Genomic DNA, 26944 nt, shown 5'->3' with positions numbered 1-26944 from the left:
GGAAGGGTAAGTATGCAATTATTTATAATGCCTTTACGGCCACTACACACGGCGGCGTGCGTTGCCGCTTCAACGCTTCTGCCCATTCACTTTGAAAGGGGTGACGTCACGATTCGCCGAACTGAATTGTGGGAGCAAAGCGTAGCTTCTCTCGAGGTGCTCGCTGCAAAAGTAGAGCAATGTTCTACTTTTGCCGCCTCGACGGAGGCGTCAGCCAATCAAATCCCTCGTATGTAAATCTGACAGTACAAGCACTAGCCAATCAAACCGGGTGTATGTTGGGAGAGCCAGACCGCAGTTATTTCCCATATGTCAACAAAAGGAGGAGAAAATGATCGTGGTGGTAGCGAATCACCCGGTACTCTATGACCAGTCCCTCTTCACATACAGGGATACAAACTGGAGGAGCCAGGCATGGGGGGAGGGGGCAGGGACAGTGGGGGAAACTGGTAGGTCTTCGCTTGTTTGGGGAGTTTATATCCAGTGTACTTCGTTTGAATGGACAGCTAGCAAGCATAGACAGTATATTTAGCCAGCATGGATGTAGCATGAATGCTTTGCTTTGTATGTCTGGGGCGGGACATTCATGTGATTGGTTGTTGGTCGTGTTGCTCGCGTTGACTCCCCAAGCTCAAGACACGCCCACCGCCAAGCGGCAACGCACGCCGCCGTGTGTAGGGGCCGTTAGTGTTTTTATGGTAATTTAACAGTGGTGTCTTGTAAACTAGTTATTGAGTAAGTCTGGATTGTAACATAACATGTGTAAAATGTATTATTTGATTCGTGTAAATATAGCCTTTTAGTGATTGCTATGACCTTACGCTTATAGGAAGTGTCTAAAGAGTATGCAGTTAGATAACAGACAATTTGTTATTATTTATAAGTACAATTCCAATCTATCAGTGGAGAAGATTGAAGGATGTAATTTATAGATGTAACTCCGAATGACCTGACATTTTCCACACATATCCGGGTGGACTTGCTCTACAAATAATCCTCATGGAACCCTAAGCTCCGCCTACATTTTTTTCAACACCAAACTTCGTATACAGCATCGCTGGAGGGTCAGACACATTACCGTAGAAAATTAGCATGTTCAGACGATACATATTGCCGCCATTAATCAAAACGTACTCGCAAAAAGGCGGGGCTTAGAAATAAATGCTCATAACTCATCAACAATGTATCCAAACATCACAGATTTTGGTGGATAGGTTCAGTCTGTCTTGGGAAATACGCACACCAACGAATTTCTATTTTGGACTATAGGGGGTGCCAAAAACACCACCAATTTATAACTCATACATCATTTACACATACTCTGGGGGTGACTACAAACTAAGATTTAAAGCGTCGCAACATATGCAGAATGTGGGCGTGGCCTATACATAAATTGCGATAGCATAAAATGAGCTTCGGACGCAAAACTTGGGACACACGTCAGAGCCCACGACCTTTTCGAGAATGTAAAAAAAAAACGTAATTTTTCCAAAAAACTGCTCACTAGTGCCCCCTATTGTGTGGTAGACACATATAGTTTCTCAGAACTTCAAGAATTTTGGCACAAACATTCCTCATGGAATTGTGGACATATTTGTAAATAGATTCCATTAGCCCCGCCCCCCAGGAATTCGGCCATTTTGAAAAATGTGCGTTTTTCATGCATTTTGAGCACATTCTTGCAAACTCCTCCTAGGGGAATGATCGCAAAAATTCCCATCCAGGACACGTTCAGCCCCTATCCAATATGATGCTAAATTGAGAAGAACATTTTTGATAGCTCAATCGTGGAGGTCGTAAGCTAACAGCGAATATACCATTTTTGACGATTTACATGTTGAAAATTACTACAAACTACTCCGATACAGTTATTCCGATATTCACGAAACACTGTATACACATTGCTCTTATGATTGCGGACACATTTCAAATTGGCTTTTATTAGCCCCGTCCCCGACAAAGTCGGCCATTTTGATAAATGTGCGTTTTTCATGCATTTTGAGCACATTCTTGCAAACTCCTCCTAGGGGAATGATCGCAAAAATTCCCATCCAGGACACGTTCAGCCCCTATCCAATATGATGCTAAATTGAGAAGAACATTTTTGATAGCTCAATCGTGGAGGTCGTAAGCTAACAGCGAATATACCATTTTTGACGATTTACATGTTGCAAATTACTACAAACTACTCCGATACAGTTATTCCGATATTCACGAAACACTGTATACACATTGCTCTTATGATTGCGGACACATTTCAAATTGGCTTTTATTAGCCCCGTCCCCGACAAAGTCGGCCATTTTGATAAATGCGTTTTTCATGCATTTTAAGAACATTTCTGCAAACTCCTCATAGGGGAATGATCGGAAAAATTCCAATCCAGGACAACTTCAGCGCATATCCAATGTCATGCTACATTCATTTCATTTTCATTTCAAACCTTTATTTAACGAGATTGGTCCCATTGAGATCATAGATCACTTTTTCAAGGGAGACCTGCAGCATATAGGTTCCACATGAAACATAAAACAATTAAGGACATTATACATTATATTTACAGGATACATTTACATAGTTATAGACATTAACAAGTGCCCATAGTATCAACAAGCATTTCATTTAGCCTAACTTTAAAAACATGCAGAGGAATGAGATTGCTCAGTTTCAATTATTGCTGAAGATTGTTCCAAGCAAGTGGAGCTGCGCACATAAAAGCTGTCTTACCTAAGACAGTCCTTGCTCTTGGCACATCTAACAATACTACATCATGCGATCTCAGACAATAGCTGCTTGCAACTCTCTGTGTTATCAGAGAGCAGATGTAATACGGGAGTTTACCCAACAAAGCTTTATAAATAAACGTGTACCAATGACTGAGTCTCTTTACAGTAAGTGATGGCAAACCTGCCTTGGCATACAGGGTACAGTGATGAGTAAGTGCTTTACAGTTGGTAACAAATCTCAGTGCGCTGTGATAGGCGGCATCTAACTTGTTCAGGCAATAGGCAGGTGCATTCATATACAACAAATCACCATAGTCCAGCACAGGTAAAAAGGTCACAGAGCCTTTTCCTGGCCTCAAACGAGAAACATGACTTTTACATTACATTGCATTTAGCTGACGCTTTTATCCAAAGCGACTTACAATAAGTACATTCGACCAGGAAGACACAACCTTGAGGAAAACAGAATCATATAAGATCATCAGGTTTCAAAGAGCCAATCGTTTCAAGTGCTACTCAACTGGCTATAGATAAGCCAGTCCTTTATTAGTATATAAGTGCTCTGTTAGCAGTTCTTTGTTAGTCATTCTATCGCTCGAAGTGGAGTCGAAAGAGATGAGTTTTCAGTCTGCGCCGGAAGGTGTGTAAGCTTTCTGCGGTCCTGATTTCAATGGGGAGCTCATTCCACCATTTTGGAGCCAGGATAGCAAACCCACGTGTTTTTGCTGATGGGAACTTGGGTCCCCCTCGCAGCGAGGGTGCAGCGAGTCGTTTGGTTGATGCAGAGCGTAGTGCACGTGCTGGGGTGTACGGTTTAACCATGTCCTGGATGTAGGAAGGGCCAGATCCATTCGCAGCATGGTACGCAAGTACCAGTGTCTTGAAGTGGATTCTAGCAGTTACCGGAAGCCAGTGGAGGGAGCGGAGGAGCGGCGTGGTGTGGGAAAATTTTGGAAGGTTGAAGACCAGACGAGCCGCTGCATTCTGGATGAGCTGCAGAGGTCGGATGGCACATGCAGGTAGACCAGCCAGGAGGGAGTTGCAGTAGTCTAGGCGTGAGGTGACGAGAGCCTGGACCAGAACCTGCGTCGATTTCTGGGTCAGCTGTGGGCGTATCTTCCTGATGTTGAAAAGCGTGTATCTGCAGCAGCGGGTTGTAGCAGCGATGTTTGCAGTAAACGACAGGTTGTTATCTAGGATAACACCCAGATTCCTTGCAGTCTGAGTCGGGGAAACAACAGAGGGGCCGATGTTGATAGTTAGGTCAAGAGAGAGACAATCTTTTCCCGGAAGGAAAAGCACTTCAGTTTTGTCAAGGTTGAGCTTGAGATGATGAGCGGACATCCACTGAGAGATGTCAGCTAAACAAGCAGAGATGCGTGCGACGACCTGGGTCTCTGAGCGGGGAAAGGACAGAATTAATTGGGTGTCGTCAGCGTAGCAGTGGTATGAAAAACCATGCGGGCTAATGACAGATCCGAGCGAGTTTGTGTACAGGGAGAAGAGGAGAGGACCAAGAACAGAGCCCTGAGGGACCCCTGTAGTTAATTGACAAGGGTCGGACTCAGACCCTCTCCAAGTAACCCTGTAGGTGCGGTCTTTGAGGTATGAGGTGAGGAGGGAAAGTGCAGAGCCTGAAACTCCAAGTTCTTGGAGAGTGCGAAGGAGGATCTGATGATTCACCGTGTCGAATGCAGCAGACAGGTCCAACAGGATGAGGACAGAGGAGAGGGAGGCTGCTTTAGCAGTGTGCAGTTCCTCAGTGACAGCAAGGAGGGCAGTCTCTGTGGAGTGACCTGCCTTGAAACCAGACTGGTGCGGATCCAGAAGGTTGTTCTGATGGAGATAGCAGGAGAGTTGTTTAAAGACAGCGCGTTCAAGTGTTTTAGACAGGAACGGGAGGAGAGAGACAGGCCTGTAGTTTATAACATCAGACGGGTTGAGAGTGGGTTTCTTCAGGAGAGGGTTTACTCTCGCCTCCTTGAGAGTGTGTGGAAAGTGACCAGAAGTTAGAGAAGTGTTGATGAAATGGGTGAGAAACGGTAGAATATCAGGAGCGATAGTCTGAAGGAGGTTTGAAGGGATAGGGTCCAGAGGACAGGTGGTAGGGCGGGCAGAGGTAATGAGGGTAAGAACCTCACTTGGAGAGAGAGGGGAAAAGGAGGTTAGTGTGCCGGTTGAAGGTGGCTCAGGTGATCCGGCGGTGAGTAGGGGTGAGTCAGAAAAAGAAGAGCGAATGTCGTAAACCTTTTTTTCAAAGTGGTTAACAAAGTCGCTTGACAGAAGGGAGGAGGGGGAAGGGGCTTTGGGGGGGTCCAAGAGGGTGGAGAAGATGGAAAATAGTTTTTTAGGATTGGAATAGGAAGATTGGATCTTATCTTGAAAGAAAGTGCTTTTTGTCTGAGAGATGGAAGCAGAGAAAGAGGAGAGGAGAGCCTGATAGGTTAGGAGGTCGTCACGGTGTTTGGATTTCCACCATTTCCGCTCTGCTGCCCTAAGGACGGTTCTATTAGCACGCAGTGCGTCATTTAGCCAGGGAGCAGGAGGGGACTGACGAGCCTGCCGAGATGTGAGAGGACAGAGAGAGTCCAGAGAGGATGAGAGAGTAGAGAGGAGAGTTTCTGCAGCAGAGTTTGGAGGCAGGAGTTGGAACGAGTCAGAGGAAGGGAGGGCTGAGAGCACCGAGGAGGCAAAGGTAGAGGGGGAGAGGGAACGGAGGTTACGGCGGACAAGTGCAGGATGAGAAGAGATTAGTTTGTTATGTTTGGAAAGGGGTAAAGAGAATGAAATGAAGAAGTGATCGGAGGTGTGGAGCGGGTTTACAGAGAGGTTAGAAGTAGTGCAGTTCCTTGAGAATATGAGATCGAGGACATTGCCAGCTTTATGAGTCGGTGGGGACGGAGACAGTGAGAAAGCAAAGGCGGTTAACAGAGATGTTAGTTTGTCTATCTTCCCCGTCTGGAGGTTGAAGTCTCCGAGAAGTACAGCGGGAGGGCCAGTTTCAGGGATGTGTGAGAGGAGATGATCTAATTCATCCAAGAAGTCCCCCAAGGCTCCTGGTGGACGGTAGAGAACAACAATGGTCAGTTGTATAGGATGGGTCACAGTGACGGCATGGAATTCAAAGGTGGAAGGAGTGAAGTTAGGTAGCTTGAAGAGGGAAAAGCTCCATTTGGGAGAGAGCAGGAGACCAGTGCCACCTCCTCTGCCAGTGGGTCTGGGTGTATGGGAGAAGGAATATGCTGTGGAGAGAGCTGCTGGGGTGGATGTGTTGGATGGAGTAATCCACGTCTCAGTGAGAGCAAGGACATCCAGAGACTGCAGGGAGGCGTAGCCAGAGATGAAGTCAGCCTTAGGAACAGCTGACTGGCAGTTCCACAGGCCGCCTGAAACTAGGTGCTGGATCTCAGTGGAGCACGTGGGATAGACGAGAGCGGGCCGGTTATAGCGATTAGGAGATACACGGGGCCAGTGATAATTGCGAGAAGACACATGAACAGGAATGGAGAAAATACACATGATTATAGCATGAGGGGCTGGAAAGCTAAACAAAAGAAAAATAAGAATAAGACACCAGTGATACTTAGCTCAAATTAGAGTAGGATTTGCCTCCTCTTTGCCACCCTCGTGACTCCCGCAGGACTCCAATGTCTTTGGCAGTCTTACTCCCGCAGGACTCCAATGTCTTTGGCAGTCTTCGGCTGTCTGACGCTGCCGCTGACGCTCAAGAAACAGCTGCCTAAATGGACGCCTGATTGCTGAGTTCTCACAGCTAAGGTGCCACGCCCCTCTAGTTAGTTAACTCTCAACAGCTGATGGGCGACAACGCAGAGGGGTGCGTATTTAAATGGAGCCCAGACAGAAACTGGACGCAGTGACAGTTTCACGTGGACAGATCTGAGATTTAAATTCTCTCAAAAGTGCCCTTTTAGCTACAACAACTACAGAACAATTATACAGAGTAGAATAACTGAAATAGAGAAGTCTAATTAAACAAGATTATTACTTACAGCGGTTTCTGCGTCCGAGGAGGTGTAGCAGCCAGGTCAAAGGAGTACACTGAATTAACTCGTTTTTGAGACCGCTATTTAACTGCTTTGTCAGCTGGGAACTGGTTTCTCCAGCTGTTTCTACACGTCACGCACAATCAACGCAGAGGGGTGCGTATTTAAATGCAGCCCAGACAGAAACTGGACTTGTTTCTGAAAAAGAAACATAGTCTAACCCTCAGCTTTTTAAGCAGGTTATTGACATGAAGTTTAAAAGTAAGACAATCATCAAGCCAGATACCTAGGTATTTATAACAGGTAACCACTTCAAGTACTTGTCCTTGCATAGTAACAATATCCAAAACAGGCTTTGGTGTCTTTTTAGCTTTTGAAAATAGCATTACCTTAGTTTTATCAACATTTAAAAGAAGCTTAAGTTCAGCAAGCTGAGTCTGAATAATGTTAAAAACAGCCTGTAATTTAATACCAGCCTCCTTAATGGAGGGACCTGCACAGCACATCACGGTATCGTCCGCATAACAATGTAAAGTAGCTTTATTCACATTTTCACCTAAACTGTTGATATGGAGAATAAAAGTGGACCTAAAACAGAACCTTGATGAACACCATTAGCAATGTTTAACCACTCAGAAGATAGCCCTTCAAAGTGAACACATTGGGACCTTTCAGAGAGGTGGTTCACCAACCCACTGCATGGCTGGATATGCCAATACTGAGTAGCCTCTGATGATCGACGGTATCAAATGCTTTGGTAAGGTCAATAAATAGAGCTGCACAACTCTGCTTATTATCTAAAATACTCGTAATGTCATTCACCACTTTCATTGTCGCAGTGATGGTGCTATGTTGCTTTCTGAAGCCTGACTGATGTTTAGACAGGATATCATTTTTACATAAAAACTCCTTTACCTGTTCACTCACTAGGCGTTCGAGCACCTTCGCCAGAACTGACAATTTAGAGATTGCCTCCTCTCCTTTTAGCAAAGGCAAGACATAAGCTGACTTCCATACTTTTGGAATTGCATTTGTGCTGAGGGAGAGGTTAAAAAGAGTAGTGAGAGGAGGAGCAATAAAATCTGCAGCTATCTTTAAAAAGAAAGGTTCTACGTTGTCCGGGCCAGCCGGTTTCTTAGGATCTAGCTTAGATGAGGCTTCATGAACAACATTGATAGTAAAATGAGTAAAACTGAAAGGGTTTTCCAGACCACATTGTTCAGAGTCACGGATTGGGGTGTTCACAGAAGCAGAGTTAGAAACAGAATCAAACATAGAACCGCAGGACACAAAATGATCATTAAAGCAATTTAGCATAGTAGCCCTGTCCGATAAAGAGCCAGATGCTGTGGTAAGGCACAGAGGTAGCTCATTACGGATCTCACCGGTGGATATCGATTTTATGGCTTTCCAAAATTTCCTAGGATTATTTAGGTTTTCTGTGGTAACTGACACATAGTACTTCGACTTTGCACTTTTGACATTTGAAGTGAAGCTATTCCTTAGCTGCCATTCTACCTCTGAGCCTGATTGCCTAGCCTTTGCCCAGGCCTTGTTTCTCTCATGAAGGAGACTGGACAGTTCAGCAGAAAACCAAGGATTGTCTCGTCCCTTCACTCTAAATGTACGCAGGGGTGTATGTCTATCAATGATCTCCATAAAACCAAGATACAAATAAGACCATGCAGTTTCTATATCGGCACACGGATCGATTTTTCCCCAATCAAACCCAAACAGATCATGAACAAAACCCTGCTCCACAAAATGTTTTATGTCTCTCTTAATAATAATACAAGGTTTAACCTTTTGAACCTGAGTGTCCCTAATTGTGGCTACAACACAGTGATCACTCATTCGCAAATACTCCCACAGGTAAGTATTTATAGGGAGCATTAGTTAAAATGAGATAAATTAGGGAGGATTTATTAGGGGACTTAATGTTAGGGCGAGTAGGACTGTCAACAATCTGAGTAACATTCAAAGAGATACAAAGGTTTTTAAAATCCTCTGACACTGCAGTTAACCAGTCCCAGTTAAAATCTCCAAGTAGCACTATTTCCTTGTAGTCTAGTTGCGATAAAAGATTTGCTAGCGAAGACAAGGAGTCCTTGCCAGCTGAGGGGGGTCTGTAACAGCCCACCACCATTACCTGTTGCCCCTTTGCCACTTCTATATTTAAGGCTAAAAATTCGAATTGCTTACTGATAGATTTGGAAACTAACGTGGTTACACTGAACTTATTCTTAACATAAATGGCAACGCCACCACCTTTATTAGGCCGGTCGGAACGATACACATTATAACCATTTAAGGCAATGTTAGAGGCCAAAATAGATTTATTTAGCCATGTTTCTGATAAAACAATGACGTCAGCGTCAGTCGAGCTAGCCCAGATGCGGACAAAATCTAGTTTACTTAACAGACTGCACACATTCAAGTGGATGAAACCCAACTCCTGCTAAAATCAGCAGGAGTAGCGATCTGACTACTACTACTGGGTTTACCAGGGTTAGGTTGTACATTTCCTGACAGTAATAACAACAACAAAAACAGGCATATCTTCCTCTTAAACGACACACATACATTGTCATCTAATTTAGAAACACCGGAAAAGTATGCGGGAGTGTGATTAGAGCTTAAGAACCAGTCCTGAAGAACCATCATCGCAGGAAAACAAAAAAGACAAACATATTTTGTCGAGCAGATTGTCTGTGACAAGGCAACCGGTAATTGTTTGAGCAACACATCCGAACCTTTGCAGGGGGTGCCCACTGCAGGTGGCAGAACAGACCTGAATCCAGTAGACTTCTCAGAATGACTAGAGATCTTCTCATAGTCCAAAACAGTTAACAGGCACAGCAGAATCCCTATATGGGCCATTTTCCCAGACCAGCACACAGTATCCGCGATGTTCCTGGAGCAAAATCAGCACAGCAGCAAAGGACAGGAGAAAACAGCAGCGTGGAAGAGCTCCGGTCCCTCCGTGGTATCCCCGGTGTGAAAGCAGGCCTCTGCAACAGCAGGACCAGGACAGGTGGAAAACAGGCCCCAGCGGTGGTAAAATCCTCCTCCGTACAGCAGCACACGCCCGGTGGAAGCAGGCCAAGCCCGAAGCGTGGATCCACTCCGTCTCTCCGCGACGACTCCGGGATAAAAACCTCTCCAGTACAGCCGTATTCTACAGGTGGGAGCAGGCCTCTGTAGATCGCAGATCGCAGGCAGCAACAGGTGGAGCCGCTCCGTCTTTTCGCGACGTCTCCGGAGGAAAAACACCTCAGTACAGCCGTACTCGACAGGTGGGAGTAGGCCTCGGCAGATAGCAGACAACTAAAACTACTACTTGTATAAGCAGGGATGGCTAAAAGTTTGTAAGCAGGAGAGCTAGATGCTAACAGATGCCAGATGCTAACCGGTAGTGCGAGCCTGTAGACATTGCGACTGCCTCTAATGACAGCGTAGAGCAAAAATCGAAGAGAGGGGGTCCTACCTGCTTCACTCAACTCTAACACTATGTGTCCCATGCAGCTCTGTGTGAAACTTCTATTCTTGCAAGGATAATAAAGACATGTATCCTGATATTGAAGACCAAGCCGGTGACGAGTGATATTTTTATAACAATAAAATAGTTTGAATTGCATGCGTGTGCTTGATAAGAAAACACTGCAAACAGATGAAAAAATAATGAAAGTCCATTATTTGCCAACAAGGTGAAAACGGGCAGACTTAAATATTGAAGTGCCTCTTCACTGAGTGAGTAAAGTGTGTGACCACAGCACAGCCACAGTCCTGCTCTTCAGTGATGGATATAGTTGTGGTAAAGCTACAATCTATGCTGCAGTCTTGATGTATATCAACTGTGTTTCAGGGTCCTGATTCAGTATCTGATGTTTCACTGTCCTCTAGTATGGACTCATACCTGTGGCACATCCAGGCTTCATCCCTCCGTATCACTCCACCGTCTGTGTGGTGGCCTTTTACTCCTTGTCTTAATAGCCACCTCTATCGGGGTTGTGGTTTCTGACGCGTCTCTCTTTGTTTCCAAACAAATTAAGCGGAGATCGTGGTTGAATTAGATGAGCTTTATTGATTGGTCCAGACGGCATATAAACAGGAGGACACATTTCTTCGCTTCATACTTAATAAAAGTTTCAGTCTCCAACAGAACAAAAAGAGCACGGTCAAAAGACTTTTCCGTATCCCCGTCTCATCACCCTCAGCTGTGTCCTATCAACTTACCATATATAGGCATAGCCATGCACGTGATACTGACGCACATATAGCAAATAATAAGTGAGCCTTAAATTAATACATTTTAAACCATAATATGACTATATAGTTTAATCTAATTTATATTATTATTAAGCCTAACATTCAGACAATAATAACAAAAGGAAAATGACTCTAACAGTCTGCTTTAAAAGATCAGTTAACCCAAACTACAAACATACTTATTTCCTGTCCTACCTCCATTGGTATCTAAACATGAAGATCATTGATATTAAAGTTTGCTGCATGGTGTGGGGTCGTTTTATTTCAATTTAAAATATAGGACATATCTGCTTGTATTTTATTTAACTTATCAACCCAAACAAGCCAAAGTTATTTAAAATGGTCTTTCTAATTAACATCAACATATCAACATTATGTGTCTTAACCGTACCAGTTTACTTGATTATGTGGTGACATGTTCATGTTGGTTTGCCACTAAGTTTGTCTCAGTGTTCTGCATTTCTTAGAAGCAACCTGACCACAGAGATAAGAATCAAACCAAGAAAAAATGATGTGTAATTTTCCATTCTCTCTTATAATCAATACTGTGGCCTTCATCCTCTTTAGTTAAACTGCCTCATGGTTCAGAGGTTAATGCATTCCTGTTCCTTCACTACACCTGCAGACTGTGTGACGTCCTCAGTGCTCATAGAGAGGAACTATTTTACCCTTATCATTTTAAATGCTCTTTTCAAGTGTCAGTGGCATATTGGCAGAAACCCACCTTTCCTATGTGATGGGCGTTACTGGCATATCGCTCATCATGCATATTAATTATCTAAAGAGATTGGCGACAGAGGAGAGGCATCTTTGAACACATGGTTCCTCCTTCACTGTAAGTAGAAACATTTTATTGATGTAATGATTCTGTAAACCTCCTGTGAACATTATTTAATCTGACATGTTTTATAGTCTCACAGAGATGAGAGGAGCAGCTATGAGTTTAACTGCAGCAGTGAGTGGATTGGTTGTCTTCCTGCTCTCTGTGTCAGGTACTGTACATCTACACTTTCATTCAAAGCAAATCATGTGGGTAAATGAGTAGATCTGAGTTTTGTGAAATTCAAACTTCCCAAAAGCAATGCAATTAAATTGTGTATAGAATTTAGAAACACCTAGAAATTTTCAGTTTTTTTGTGACACTTGTAATGGATATTGGGAAGATCTTTCCCTGTGTTGTTCAATGTACTTTTCTGTTGTATTTTGCATAAAGTAACTGTCTACAAATTACTTAAGACATTACGTACTGTCTCTCAACCTCCCTTATGTCGCCATACCTCTGCACAAAATGCTGTTCGTTCATTCTCTTATCTCTGACATCAGTGTTTTATTTCTGAGTTGATGGCAGTCCTCAGCTTTTGTCTTATCTGTATATCAGAGAGAAGCAGCTCACTCAGTGTACTGCATTTACATTTACTTTGAACACCTAAGTCCTCAGCACCCTGAACACAGAGTGAACAGAGAGGAAACTGAACAAGAAAAGCACAGACCTGTATAATTAATATGATCCCTGAACATGCATTGATTATGTAAATTCAAAAGGAAAGGGCTCTTCTGTTCCCTGTAGTGTGTTATATAGGTTTGTGTGGATGTAAATGGTCTGCAAAGGCTAAAATCCATGTGTTCCCTTCAGAAGGAGTTTCTCTTTCCCACACGCAACATGTTCGTCCTCTGTTCTATCCTTAGGTATCCCTGCATCCCTACAATGATAAACTCTGATACATATCTCGTAAAATTCTCATTTTCAGTTCAGCTAGAGTTATAGTTAGACTTTATGATAATAACTGCTGATACTCTGAGATGTAAAAGCTTCTCCTGGTTACATTTACCCCAAAATCTATGTTCATAATTGTATCCACTTTGTGTCCATTACTAATTGTTAACTTAATTAATTAACTTTGATACTAGTGTCTGATGTGCTCTGTGTTTCAGTGGTTCAGGGTCTGGATGGCTGGGGAGTGACTTGCTCTTCTACTGAGATCTGTGCAGTGAAAGGATCAACATTGGAGATAAACTGCAGCTACACATACCGATCTACATGGGATGATGGTGAAAACACAGGGGAGAAAACATTCTGGTTTACTAAAAAGGAAGATGGTGAACGTGTAGATCTGACCACAGACGCAGAGTATGCAGGTCGTGTAGAGGATCTCTGTGAAAACAACATCTGCACTCTGAGAATCAGAAACCTGACAGAGAGCGACTCAGCTGAGTACAGGTTCAAGTTCACAACAAACCTAGATGTATACTTGGGTTATCCAGTCACTTTGTCCGTCACAGGTATCTGTTAATGTCCTCAAACATTTAACATTCTATTTTAATTTCTATACATAAACATGATTGATCTTTTTTGTATATTTCTACCATACATTCAGATCTCCAGTTGCAGGTGAGCAGATCAGGATCGTCGACTCATTGTCTCAACAGTTGTCCACCTGGTCATACTTCCTACATCTGGTTCAAGAACAGACAGGAAGTGAAGGGAAATACATCTCCTTATGCATACTTCACTTATGAGTCAGCAGACAGTTATTCCTGTGCTTTAAAGGGATATGAGGAATTCCCCTCTCCTGCAGTGTGTGAGTTTACTTACAGTCTTCCACTGACATTACATGATTGCACTCGTTTTTCATTATTTACCCACCAGAGGTCGCCAGCAGACCTGTCAGTGTCCAAAGATCCTGGTTCAGTGTCTTCATTTCCTGTGTCTTCTGAATTATACTTACATGATGTTTATGGGCTGTAGATTTTGTTCAGTTTGATTTAAAATATAGATAATAAGATATATTTCAACAATAACAGCTGCAGTCTATAGAATAAAAAAGGAAAAATGTGTTAAATGACATGAAGATTATCGCTCTCCTTCTAAATATGTGTAGTGACCAATGTGTGCACTCATTATCTTTTGATAGTAATGTTGTTTTGACAAAATTGCATGTATGCTTAGCAAAGTATTATGAACACAATGCCAGTTGTGCAAAACGTCAAGCAGTCAAAAAACAGTTTGCTCTCCACAAACAGATGATTCTTATTACCTGAAGCTTACCTTTATGCAAATCCTACATAAAGGCTCCAACCTCTGGTCAAAGTCAAAGCTGCATGTGTTTACATTCACCATTAGTTTTAGTTAAGGAGAACATTTTCATAAATAAAAACAATATTATATAAATAATTAAGCATTCAACAGTATATTTACTCTTCTTTGTCAGTTTTTAATAGAAAAGTAAATCAACTTCTACCTGCCACTTTCTAATGAACTATTATTAATTAAAACATATCTTCCACTGTGAAAACTCATCTTGAAATTAAATGTGATTGTTTCTCCTCCAGATGCTCCAAAGCTCCCCTCTGTGTCAGTGAGTCCCTCTGCTGACATGGAGGAGGGCAGTTCAGTGACTCTGACCTGTAGCAGTGATGCTAACCCAGCAGCTAACTACACCTGGTACAAGGAGGATGAAGACTCTCCAAAAGCTTCAGGACAGGTCTTCACCATCACTGACTTCAGAGCTGAACACAGTGGGAGTTATTCCTGTGGAGCCCAGAACAAGTTAGGACGTAGCAACTCCACCTTAACTCAGATTGTTGCGAAAGGTACATTTTATGCATTCAGGTACAACCACAAAGCGTGCTTGTTTTCACATCTGCATTTATTGCAGCACTCTAACATTGAATATGAAATGTTTTTTATTAACAGTTTTGAATACATTTTGTATGTAACATTTATCATTCAAGAAAAATAAACCTCACACCCCCTGCAGTACTCCAAAGTACCACTCTGCATACGTATACCCCCATTAGAGAAACACTGCTGTATTAACTGTCTGTTCCCTGTTGATCACTGTTTCTCAGGACCATGGAGGCTACTACCTTTTGTAACAATCCCTGTTGTTCTCCTGGCTGTCATTTCTCTCTCTTTCTTCCTGTGGATCAGGTGAGCAGATCTAATCGTTGTTTGGTAAATCAATGAAAGTCAGTTTGTTTTTTAAATCATTGAACATGAATTTGTCAGAACTAAAACATTTGATCATTTATATTTTATATAATCTGCTAACCAGAAAAAAGCGGGCTTCCAGAGACTCGTCTGAGCTCGAGCAGAGACCAGGCAACAGGGAAGAGGTGAGAGTAGACATATGTCATAAATTAGTACCAAAATAAACATATTCATCTCACAATCTCTTCAACTCTTGTCTTAGATGTAAATACATTCCTTGTACATTCCAAAGTGTTCCTACTTTTTGTCCTTTAATATTTTCTGTCAAACAGCATCATGTTGATGAAGCAGGGAAATGTCTCCACCATTACCACAGCTGCTGTTGCTTTGGCCTTTTTCTGTCTGGATGAATTCCTCTGTAAAATAAATACCTATTATTTTTAAAAATGTGTAGCTAAAAGTGTTTTTAACCCGGCAGCCTCTACCGGATCAGGGACAGCGGGAGCAGCAGGATGACCTTCAGTATTCCACCGTCCACTTCTCCAACAACCGAGCAGAACCTCTTTACTCCAACATGAGAGCAGGTCAACACCTCGGACACACGGAGCCACAGGAAGCAACGGAGTACGCTGCCGTCAACTTCAAAAGTTGTGCCCCGAGGTGAGCAGCTCCTCACACAGGAACATTACCTCATGTCATAACTTTGAAATATATTCACTGATTTAGTATGCCTATTGTCATTAAGAGATATTATCATGTATTTCTCAGGACCAGACCAGAGGATCCAGCTGAATTGTACAGCGTGATCACCAAAATCCACTGAATACAGCAGGCTTTGCAATTGAACTGTGATACTTCTGTTCCTAATCAATAATGTATTTACGCAGGTTAATATACATTTCTCAAACATATTTCTCAGGATGAGCCTCTCCAAGAATGTGCCATAGAGACAATTTAATATCTTAGAGAAACTTAAAATGATATTAAGTGTTCAGCTTTTATTTTTGTTTTACTCTGAATGGGTAAGCTGTTATTAATTTCAAGTAATTCAAGACTAAATGCGCTGCTTTTTAAATATAACTTGTGTTACATGATTTTTATGTAAAAAAAAAAGTAATAGCTAACTGGCTTATGTGCATATCTCTCATTTCACTTTACAATATGTATTCATGTTCTTCTTGTACTGACTGAAATACGTTCTTCTGAAATGTTTGTTTTATTGTGCCCTAATCCTTTAGAATCTGATGGATCGTTATATCATTTGGTACAGATATGTATACTTACAGAATAAACCCTAATGATTTTCATGACTACTTCACCTTTCATCTGAAATGTCACAACTAGATATGGATGGAATGCCTTGAAATATTGCACATCCATATCTCCCACAATATAAATGACCATGTTAAAGAAACTTAGTGAACATGAAGAAGGTATGGATTGATACCCCCAAATAAAACATTAATAAGTGTACCTGCTAAACATCACAAACAATCAAAAACAAAATACAATCAATACTAGGACCCATCTGTTACGACGCTGCTCCTTAACGCTAACGTACAGCAACAACTCCCCAGGTTAGATATAACATGTGTGTACTGTTTTCAATATTCTAATAAACATTTTTTATAATCGCAAGATACGTTTAGCTATTTATATTACACTGGGTGTTTCAAAGGAATAAGCATTAGTTGATCTACACTTTTTCCACTGATGAAATCACAGACATGTTGCCAAAGAATTTATTTATTTTAAAAATAATGTGTTTTACCTGAATCAAGAATTGAATCAGATACTCAGCAGAAAACGTTGTTTGTGCATCCTGATATTGGATCATCTTAAATCAGAATCAGAAACAGGTTTATTACCAAGTAGGTTAACACATACGAAGAATTTGACTTGGTGTTATGGTGCATACACACATACATACACATAAAACAAAAAATAAAAACACAGCTAAAAAACGATTTTAAGAAAACTATAATAACATGAACAAATATAGCAATATTTCATTTCATTTCATTTCAAACCTTTATTTAACCAGATTGGTCCCATTGAGATCATAGATCTCTTTTTCAAGGGAGACCTGCAGCATATAGGTTCCACATGAAACATAAAACAATAAAGGACATTATACATTATATTTACAGGATACATAGTTATAGACATTTACAAGTGCCCATTGTATCGGCAAGCATTTCATTTACCCTAGCTTTAAAAACATGCAGAGGAATGAGATTGCTCAGTTTCAATTCTTGCTGAAGATTGTTCCAAGCAAGTGGAGCTGCGCACATAAAAGCTGTCTTACCGAAGACAGTCCTTGCTCTTGGCACATCTAACAAGACCACATCATGTGACCTCAGACAATAGCTGCTTGCAACTCTCTGTGTTATCAGCGAGCAGATATAATACGGGAGTTTACCCAACAAAGCTTTATAGATAAAAGTGTACCAGTGACTGAGCCTCCGTACAGAGAGAGATGGTAAACCTGCCTTGGTATACAGTGTACAGTGATGTGTAAGCGCTTTACAATTTGTGACAAATCTCAGAGCACTGTGATACGCAGCATCCAATTTGCTCAGGTAATTGGCAGGTGCATTCATATACAACAAATCCCCATAGTCCAGCACAGGTAAAAAGGTCACAGTGACTAGCCTTTTCCTGGCCTCAAGCGAGAAACAGGACTTGTTTCTGAAAAAGAAACCTAGCCTAACCCTCAGTTTTTTTAGCAGGTTATTGACATGAAGTTTAAAAGAGAGACAATCATCAAGCCAGATACCCAGGTATTTGTAACAGGCAACAACTTCAAGTTTTGTTCCTTGCGTAGTTACAATATCTAAAACAGGCTCTGGAGTCTTTTTAGCTTTTGAAAAGAGCATTACCTTGGTTTTCTCAACATTTAAAAGAAGCTTTAGTTCAGAGAGCTGAGTCTGAATAGTGTTAAAAACAGCTTGTAATTTAACAACAGCCTCTTTAATGGAGGGACCTGCACAATACATTACAGTATCGTCCGCATAAAAATGTAAAGTAGCTTCATCCACATTATCACCTACGCTGTTAATATATATGGAGAATAAAAGTGGTCCTAAAACAGAACCTTGTGGTACACCATTATAAATGTTTAACCACTCAGAAGACAGCCCATCAAAGTGAACACATTGGGACCTTTCAGAGAGGTAGTTCACAAACCACCCCACTGCATGGCTGGATATGCCTATACTGAGTAGCCTCTGCTTTAAGATGCGATGATCAACGGTGTCAAACGCTTTGGAAAGGTCAATAAACAGAGCTGCACAACTCTGCTTATTATCTAAAATAGTAGTAATGTCATTTACCACTTTCATTGTGGCAGTGATGGTGCTGTGTTTCTTTCTGAATCCTGACTGATGTTTAGACAGGATATCATTTATACATAAAAACTCCTTTACTTGTTCACTCACTAAGCGTTCAAGCACCTTAGCCAGAACTGACAATTTAGAGATTGGCCTATAGTTATTTAAAATAGTTGCCTCCCCTCCTTTCAGTAAAGGCAAGACATAAGCAGACTTCCATACTTTTGGAATTGTGTTCGTGCTGAGGGAGAGGTTAAAAAGAGAAGTAAGAGGTGGAGCAATAAAATCTGCAGCTATCTTTAAAAAGAAAGGTTCTACGTTGTCCGGGCCAGCCGGTTTCCTAGGATCTAACTTGGATAATGCTTCATGAACAATACCAACAGTTAAAGGAGTAAAACTGAAAGGGTTTTCCAGACCACATTGTTCAGAGTCAAGGATTGGAGCGTTCACAGGAGCCACACAGCCAAACAGAGAGCCACAAGACACAAAATGCTTATTAAAACAATTTAGCATAGTAGCCCTGTCTGATATAATGCCAGATGCTGTGGTAAGGCACGGAGGTAGCTCATTTGGGATATCACCAGTGGAAATCGATTTTATGGCTTTCCAAAATTTCCTAGGATTATTCAGGTTTTCTGTGGTAACCGACAAATAGTACTTTGATTTAGCACTTTTTATTTGGGATGTGAAGCTATTTCTTAGCTATTATATTTACATTGAATATGGTTGAAATATAGGTTTATTGGTAGAAATACAATTTGAATACAATATGTGCAGTTACAATGTGCTGAATACAATGGGATGACAGTATTATAATAAAAACAACATTCTGTTATCATCATGCTTTGGCTCATTTCATCCTCACGACGATATAAATGTATGTGAATGTGAGAAATAAACCAATGTAACAATTATTTGAAATGTAATTATGTGGAAAGTTTATATATATATTTAAGGGAGAAGCTCAAATTGAAACTTTTCTGAACATTGTTTCCAATTGCAGAGTTGTCAATGGTCCTTCACTTGTCTGTTTCGTCTAAACGTATGTATATGGAGTAAAATGTGATGTGTTTAGGTCAATCTGTTACAATATACACTTCTCGCTAGAAATCTAATCAAAAAATGTTTTAATGGCCAAACTATTCTACAATTTAGGATTTTACAGAGAGAGTTATTTGTGAATAAACGACCGTCTGTAACATTTGCATTCAACGGGAGCACTAGAGGTCAACAACTTTAAAACGTAATTATAGGTCGTATTAAGCGTTTGAACAATCGACCCATTTGGTTGTATGAGTTGGAGTACTTGTTGCCTTCTAATGTATCCTGTCACTGGACTTTCATCACTGCAGCTTTTTATTTATTTACTGTTTTCAGTGTTGTTATGTCAAGCAAAGACATGCCTTTTTTCCATTTTGAAATCACAGGTTATGGAAATACTGGCAATCTTAACCTTTTTTATTAAAGCAAAAATAATACAGAACAGAATAAGACAAATGTAAACACATGAAATCCAGAAGAGTCGTAATAACAGGTGTACAACCTATAAGATGGAAAGGTAAATTAAAGAAAATCATGGCAGACAAAGCATGTGGGAAGAAGGAGTTTCTACACCTTTATAAATACAGTATGGTCTACACACAATGTATATAATTATACTCGCAGGCTCTTGGAAATAGTTTTCTATCAGTGAAATATGACTCTTTACTTTAACCTAGTGGCAGCAGTGGGAAACTGCAACTAGATCAGCTAACGCATGTAGCTACAACACCACCATGTGCAGTGAAGAGCAGGACTGTGGCTGTGCTGGGGTCACACTCTTTACTCACTCAGTGTGACACTTTCATCACTGCAGCTTATTTTCTTTTGACAGTTTCCAGCGTTTTTATTTTAAGCAGACACATGCGATTGTTTTATTTTGACATCACAGGTAATGCCACTACAGTAGTATGGATATATTTTTGTATTAATTCTAGAGCTGGGACTCGATTAAAAAAATTAATCTAATTAATTAGAGGCTTTGTAATTAATTAATCGAAATTAATCGCATTTTTAATCAAATATACATATTTGACCTGAGAACAGTGAGAAGCAATTTTCACATGGATTTTACTCCAAGTGGTATACAGTCGAGTGCAGCCCAGGGAGCTGGTTATTCTCTCAGACGTGGACTTACTTATCCTGGCCCTGAAACCAGTCGTCTGGTTGAGTGTGGGTTGGGTCAGGGTGTGGTTCCTTGCACTCGGTGTCGGGCTAACTGCTACATGCTAGCCGCTACATGCTTTGCATTTAGGTGATACTTTAGGCTTGATGTGCTGCGGTAATATGCAAATTCTTTTTTGCATAATTTGCACACAACCGTGCTCTTATCGACGCTTCCATCCGTCCGTTTTTTAAAACAACATTTCCCATCCACGGGGCCGACCAAAGCGGTCTCATCAGCTTGTTCGTTCATGTTTGACTATTGTTCACCGTGGTTTGTTGTTGTTTGAAGTCCCATGCTGAAGTCATGAACGTTAGTTGGTGCTCCAGTATAATCGGTACGCCTGAAACTCATCCAGTGAGAAACGTTCCGCTGTGCAAAAATAAGTGCGATTAAAGTGCGATTAAAACGCGTTAATTTTTGTGTAAATAATTCATCTTAATTAACGCGTTAAAGTCCCGGCCCTAATTAATTCAAATCAATTCAGACCAGCACAAGGAAAATGTAAACACATGTTATACAGAGCACAAGAAAAGGGTCCTTATAACAGTTATAAAAAAGGAAGCATGATACACAATTGTAATGAGCTGTGATGGTTATATCCCTACAAAACAACTACATGTAACTCTATGCAATGTGAATAATTCTGGGTAGTGTAGTGTCTTCTGCCATCCTTTACTCCGAAAAAATATTTGTTTCTCCGAATCGAAGGGGGAAAATACAAAAGCATTGCACACAATTTAAACCAATCAATGTTGTGTAATCAACAAGGATAATCTGGTGTTTTAGTCGATGAGTAGTGCAGATATCACTGTAAAATCAATCGACAGTAAGGGGAATACTTACATCCGGGTGTACAATTCTCCGTTATCCAATGAGAATGGACGCTCACATTGCCTTTTTAAGGGCAGCCGACACAAACGAATGCCGTGCTTCCATGAGCATCAAATCCCGCCGCAGATGGGAATACATTGCAATCAGTTGAGAGCTATTTGCGTCCCTTTATGAAGCTGAAGGAGCCTAGGAGCGTCATAACTGCACGCCACGGGACCCTGACTAAACGTCGCTCTTGGACGATTATGGAGTGAGAGTGTGTTGTTCACAACGAAACACTTACCCTCGTCAAGACTACTCCCAAACAACCAGCTGTGCGCCCCATCACGGCCCACTGCTCGTAACACGCTACAGCTGTGTGTTAAGTTCCTCTCTGTTCACAACACAACAACTCCATTTTCGAAAGTTACCTCCGAAACGACCAGGTTCAACCACGAGCCCCCATATGTTACAACCCGGCTCGTGGGCTGTAACATAAAGCAGGGAGGCGAGAGGTAAGAATATATAGTTTATTTGTTTAAACACAACACTAAATGGTAGTGATGACAGTTTGACACTGAAGCTTCGAACGGAGCTTCAACCCTGGACTTCCTATTTCATAGAAGCAGTGCTTCGAAGCTTGCTTCAAATCACGTGATATATGACGTCAGAAGCAGCAACTGCTTCAAATCACGTGACATGTGACGTCCGAACCAGCAACTGCTTTATTTCCTGAATGAATCACTTGACTGGTTCACGGTCCAGTCACGCGATTCAATGCACTGCCTCGTCTCGATTCTGACAGGTCACAGGTTGAAACAGTTTTGAATTTGAGCGCTTCAACACTTTATGACCGCTCTAAACAATGTGCAATGTGTGGGTTGTTGCTGTTGAGTTGTTGTTGGCATTACATTTGAATTGGATCATTATAGAGCAAGCCAGGAAGAAAGATAGGTCGTTCTGGCTCGGGAAACACTTCGAAATGTGGAGAAGTTCTGAACTAAAAGACAATTATCACTAATATAAAAACAGTCCAATATTTCAAGGAATAGATAGCCCAGTGGGTAGAGCCGGCGGCCAGAATGCGGCGATGTCCTCCGCGCAGCTGGTTCAAAGCCCGGAATGGATGTACTTTTAATCATTGCTTTTCAACTTTAATACTTTAATAACTGATAAAAGGCCGTCTCCTCCCAAAAAAATGTCCAGTACTCTATATAGAGTCTCTTCTCAATAACCCAATGCACACAATTATCAATCTTTAATTGCAAATAGAACATGATATTCAGTCTTAGTGTGTGTGTGCATCGAATATTTTTCAAAGCAAAGATACGTTAAACCCACTGCAGCCTTGCACTTCGCCAGGAGAGGTCGCTGTAACTGAAGCTTCGAGAAATGAACCTATTTCCGACACAATTGTCCAAGTGGTTCGATGCTTCATTCAAAGCTTCATTTTGCTATCACTACTAAATGGACACCAGCAACAAGTCCCTGAAGCTGGCGCAGAGAGAGTGCCCAAAGGAGTGAGAGAGCGACGTATCCGGCTGGGCTCTTTCTTGAAGGCTTCCGGCCAGGTGTAGCTCATCAAGGCTTATGCAGCTCGTCAGGCAAAGGAACCTGCAAACACAACCAGACGGCACCCCACGTGGTGTGGAGGGGTCGTCACAAATGCAAATACACTACTTCTACTAATAGTAATCATAATCAATTCAATAATATAAATACTATATTATTTTATTATAATATAGTTGTAATATAGTCAAGACAAAACATGCTTATGACATGCTCTAAAACTGATATTTCTTAAATCTGTATTCAAATGTAGTTCTCTCTGTCAGCAATGTATCAACAACTACACACACATTTCTATCTGTATTTCTCTGTGTTGTGGTTGACATGATGCTGACTGTTAGGAGTTAAGGGGAGAGGCTGAGCATCACCATGAAATGTGCAAATTGACATAAAAATGAATAAAAGGGGAAAAATGCTCCATGTTTTTTAGGCTGTAAACTGTAACTGTTATGTAAGCCAACTAGACAGACAGTTTATCACTCTTCCTCCTGTACATATATATTGCGCGGAGAACTGGGCTGAGAACTGCGCACAAGCCGAGCTCATAAGCCGAGGCCCCCTGTGCAATGTGAGGCCCCATGCAGCCTGCATGATCGGCCTGTAGGGAGGGACGGCCCTGGTTTTACAAAGTCAGGGCAAAGGAAGATTGGAAAATGCCTTCATATAAATGAACAGTGAATGATTAGCGATCACATTAATTAGAATAGTGTGTGATTCTCTGAACAGTTCCCTCTCTGTTCGCTCTGTGGTCAGGTTGCTGCTGAGGTCAGTGTGAAAATAACAATAAATGCAGAACACTGAGGTGTGAGCAGCTTCTGTCTGATATACAGATAAGAAAAAGAAGAAGACTGCTTTAAACTCAGAGCGTGGAAATATAACACTGAGGTCAGAGAGGAGAGAAGGAACTAGAAGGGTTTGGTGCAGAGTTATGGCGACATGAGAGAAGTTGAGACATAACAAGTGGACAAAACCCTGAAAAAGTAGCAGACCCAACATAATACAGACAGAGTAATAACCCAGAGTCAGAGGACTGGATGGAGCTGAAGACAAGCTGTGGTCCTTCATTGAAATAAGAAAGATTTGCATTTTGATCCCCCTTGTACCAGCTGTAGTTAGCTGCTGTGTTAGCATCACTGCTACAGGTCAGAGTCACTGAACTGCCCTCCTCTTTTTCAGCAGAGGGACTCACTGACACAGAGGGGAGCTTTGGAGCATCTGGAGATTCAGAGAGACCCGGGTCATTCACAAATGCTTTAAATGTTAATGTGACTTTCTCAGATGTTGCATTTTGGATAAATGGATCAATTTGGATTAATCAATATTGTTTGGTAATTATTTTCATACATGTCCTTTAAAAAAAAAGGACATGTATGAAAAAAAAGTGTATGCTGAGTTTTACATTCAGGGCACAGAAAGATTGGAAAATGCCATGTATTTTTTTCTGCATGGAGACATTTGAAGATCACGTGACATAGACGCCAGCCATTGGATTGAATGGTGAAAAAATGTAGGGATCTTACAATTTCAGAGGCGTTTTTGTAGAAATACTACGTCCCAAGTTGTGGACCAACGTAGTTATTACACGTTTTTTTGTGAGACTGGGTTGGAAAAACACGTGAATTCCTTCTATGGCACTTTAAAACCAATGATACTCTTTGGCTTTGTTGTTTCTTAATCAAACCAGGTAGAACAGAAGTCTACGCAAAAAGGGTTCAGTTTGACACGAGATTGGAAAATGCCTTCATATAAATGAACAGGTCAGATCTGAGGTCAGATTAGCGATCACATTAATTAGAATAGTGTGAGACTCTCTGTCCAGTTCCCTCTCTGTTCGCTCTGTGGTCAGGTTGCTGCTGAGGTAAGTGTGACAAATAACAATAAATGCAGAACACTGAGGTGTGAGCAGCTTCCGTCTGATATACAGATAAGAAAAAGAAGAAGACTGCTTTTTGCTCAGGGTGTGGCAATATAACACTGAGGTCAGAGAGGAGAGAAGGAACTAGAAGGGTTTGGTGCAGAGGTATGATCGCTAAGAGTTGAGTCAATATGTTATGACTTAGAATAAGAATATCTCTCTAAATCACTTAACTTAATAAAAACAGAGCTGGAGATTCTTTAAGTCGTCTTAAGAAAAAAACAAAGCAAAATGTTTTCACAGAGAGAGAGGATGGAACAGTTATGCATGCACTATATTCTCATTTTAACGCTTGTTAAGGTGATAAGCACACTGATATGTTATGCAGATGATTCGAGTAAAGGACAGCTTTTAACTCAGAGTGTGGGAATATACAGTAACACTGAGGTCAGAGAGGAGAGAAGGAACTAGAAGGGTTTGGTACAGAGTTATGGTGACACAAGAGAAGTTGAGAAATAAAAACACAAGAAAACAAAACTCAAAGAAAAGTAGCAGCCAGAGAGATTATAGCAGAGTTCAATTCAGTGACAAGAGTGAAACTAAGACAACTGAAGATCACCTTACATTATTAAACATGAATAAGAAGAATGACTATGATGGGGTCATAAACTAAGGTCCAGTTGTAAATAAGGAACAAGATGAAGGCACAAGCTACTAAAAATATAATAATAATCTAGATGCAATCAAAGCTTTTTGTTTGCAAAGAACAAGGTGGTTCAATAAAAGATCAGTATGTATGTGACGAAGGTAAGCAAGAGTGTAGAGTACCTGGCAGAGAAAGATTTTATTTTTCAATTATTGTATTGCTTCACGGAGTTAACCGTTTACACAAATCCATCCCACTTATTTTCACAGATGATCTGATTTTAACAAGTCCCACATTTCCCAGAATCCCCTCTGTTCATGTGATGAATATAAGTGTAGATGTACAGTACCTGACACAGAGAGCAGGAAGACAACTAATCCACTCGCTGCTGCAGTGAAACTCATAGCTGCTCCTCTCATCTCTGTGAGACTATAAAACATGCCAGATTAAATAATGTCCACAGGAGGTTTACAGAATCATTACATCAATAAACTGTTTCTACTCACAGTGAAGGAGGAACGACGTGTTGAAAGATGCCTTTCCTCTGTCGTCAATGAGCAGAAGACGGATATCAGGCTGTTAACAGACTAGATGTACTTCCTCTTTAGACGATTAATATACATAAAGAGCCAAACCAATCCAGTCTCACGGCATTTCCTGTTATAGTCACGACATTTAATCTATTGATTCCTGTTCACCAACACGAGTTTCCTCTTTTTTTCGTGTCACACAAAACAATTTTAAAAGCAATGTATTTCTATTGGTAGTATGTTTTGTGCCTGCAGCACGTTCGGATTTCATATCGCATTAACACCATATCCCTACATGCATTGCGGCTAAAACATCCAATCAGTGAGCTTAAACCATAGCTGAGGATCTTGGGTAATCAGTTCAGTGGCAGTGTATCACAATGATGCTCGAAATGTCCCTTATAGGCCTACGTCTGTTTCCGGTTACTTTTATTTTGAAATTCAGTTCCTGACGGACGCCAAAAAAAAAACGAGATTATGGAATTAAACAAATAAATAAAAACAAGGATAATTGTGTGTTATTGATGAGTAAATAACAGTGTGTTATTTAGAAAAGAATAACAAATTAGAAGGAAAAAATATTTTAAAAATACAGATTTCAATATTCTGAGGCTCTGAGCCCCATTTATTTTCCTCACAGACGACAAAAAAAATCCGACATTATACGATTACAAATAAAAACAATAATCGTAGCTATTGAGTAAGAACATGTTTTTATGAACCCCACAGCTTCCGGTCTTCCAAGACTCGACCGGAGAAAAATACGTGCTGCAGGCACGAAACATACTACCAATAGAAATACATTGCTTTTAAAATCGTTCTGTGTGACACGAAAAAAAGGGGGAAATCGTGTTGGTGAACACAAATCAATAGATTAAATGTTGTGACTATAACACGAAATGCCGTGAGACTGGGTTGGCAAAACCCCAGTAACACCCACTACACAATCAAGTTTGGTCGTTTAACAAACAATACACTTTTCTTAAACTAAATAAACTCTGGGTAAAGACCCGTTTAGCTGCCTATCCTAGAAAGGATTTAAAATGATAAGGGTGAAACAGTTCATCT

The 26944-nt window shown here is 41.1% G+C and overlaps 1 protein-coding gene and 1 long non-coding RNA gene across 2 annotated transcripts; one reads left to right on the top strand and one right to left on the bottom strand.

Annotated features, from left to right (window-relative positions):
• Nucleotides 1-11919: 11919 nt before the first annotated feature.
• LOC117453287 (cell adhesion molecule 2-like) lies at nucleotides 11920-16187 on the top strand. Its single transcript, XM_034092109.1, has 8 exons — nucleotides 11920-11989; nucleotides 12930-13277; nucleotides 13373-13576; nucleotides 14328-14588; nucleotides 14847-14928; nucleotides 15053-15113; nucleotides 15407-15588; nucleotides 15697-16187. Exons 1-8 carry the CDS (start codon nucleotides 11920-11922, stop codon nucleotides 15749-15751), a joined length of 1263 nt encoding a protein of 420 aa, XP_033948000.1. The 3' UTR covers nucleotides 15752-16187.
• Nucleotides 16188-18973: 2786 nt separating this feature from the next.
• Nucleotides 18974-25975, bottom strand: LOC117455022 (uncharacterized). Its single transcript, XR_004553054.2, has 3 exons — nucleotides 25853-25975; nucleotides 25696-25775; nucleotides 18974-22890 (listed from the first exon to the last, which is right to left on the bottom strand). It is a non-coding gene; the product is annotated as an uncharacterized lncRNA (long non-coding RNA).
• Nucleotides 25976-26944: the final 969 nt, after the last annotated feature.

Source organism: Pseudochaenichthys georgianus, chromosome 1 (genome assembly GCF_902827115.2).
Source record: "Pseudochaenichthys georgianus chromosome 1, fPseGeo1.2, whole genome shotgun sequence".
Taxonomy (NCBI): domain Eukaryota; kingdom Metazoa; phylum Chordata; class Actinopteri; order Perciformes; family Channichthyidae; genus Pseudochaenichthys; species Pseudochaenichthys georgianus.
This window is presented reverse-complemented; position numbering and strand designations above follow the sequence as displayed.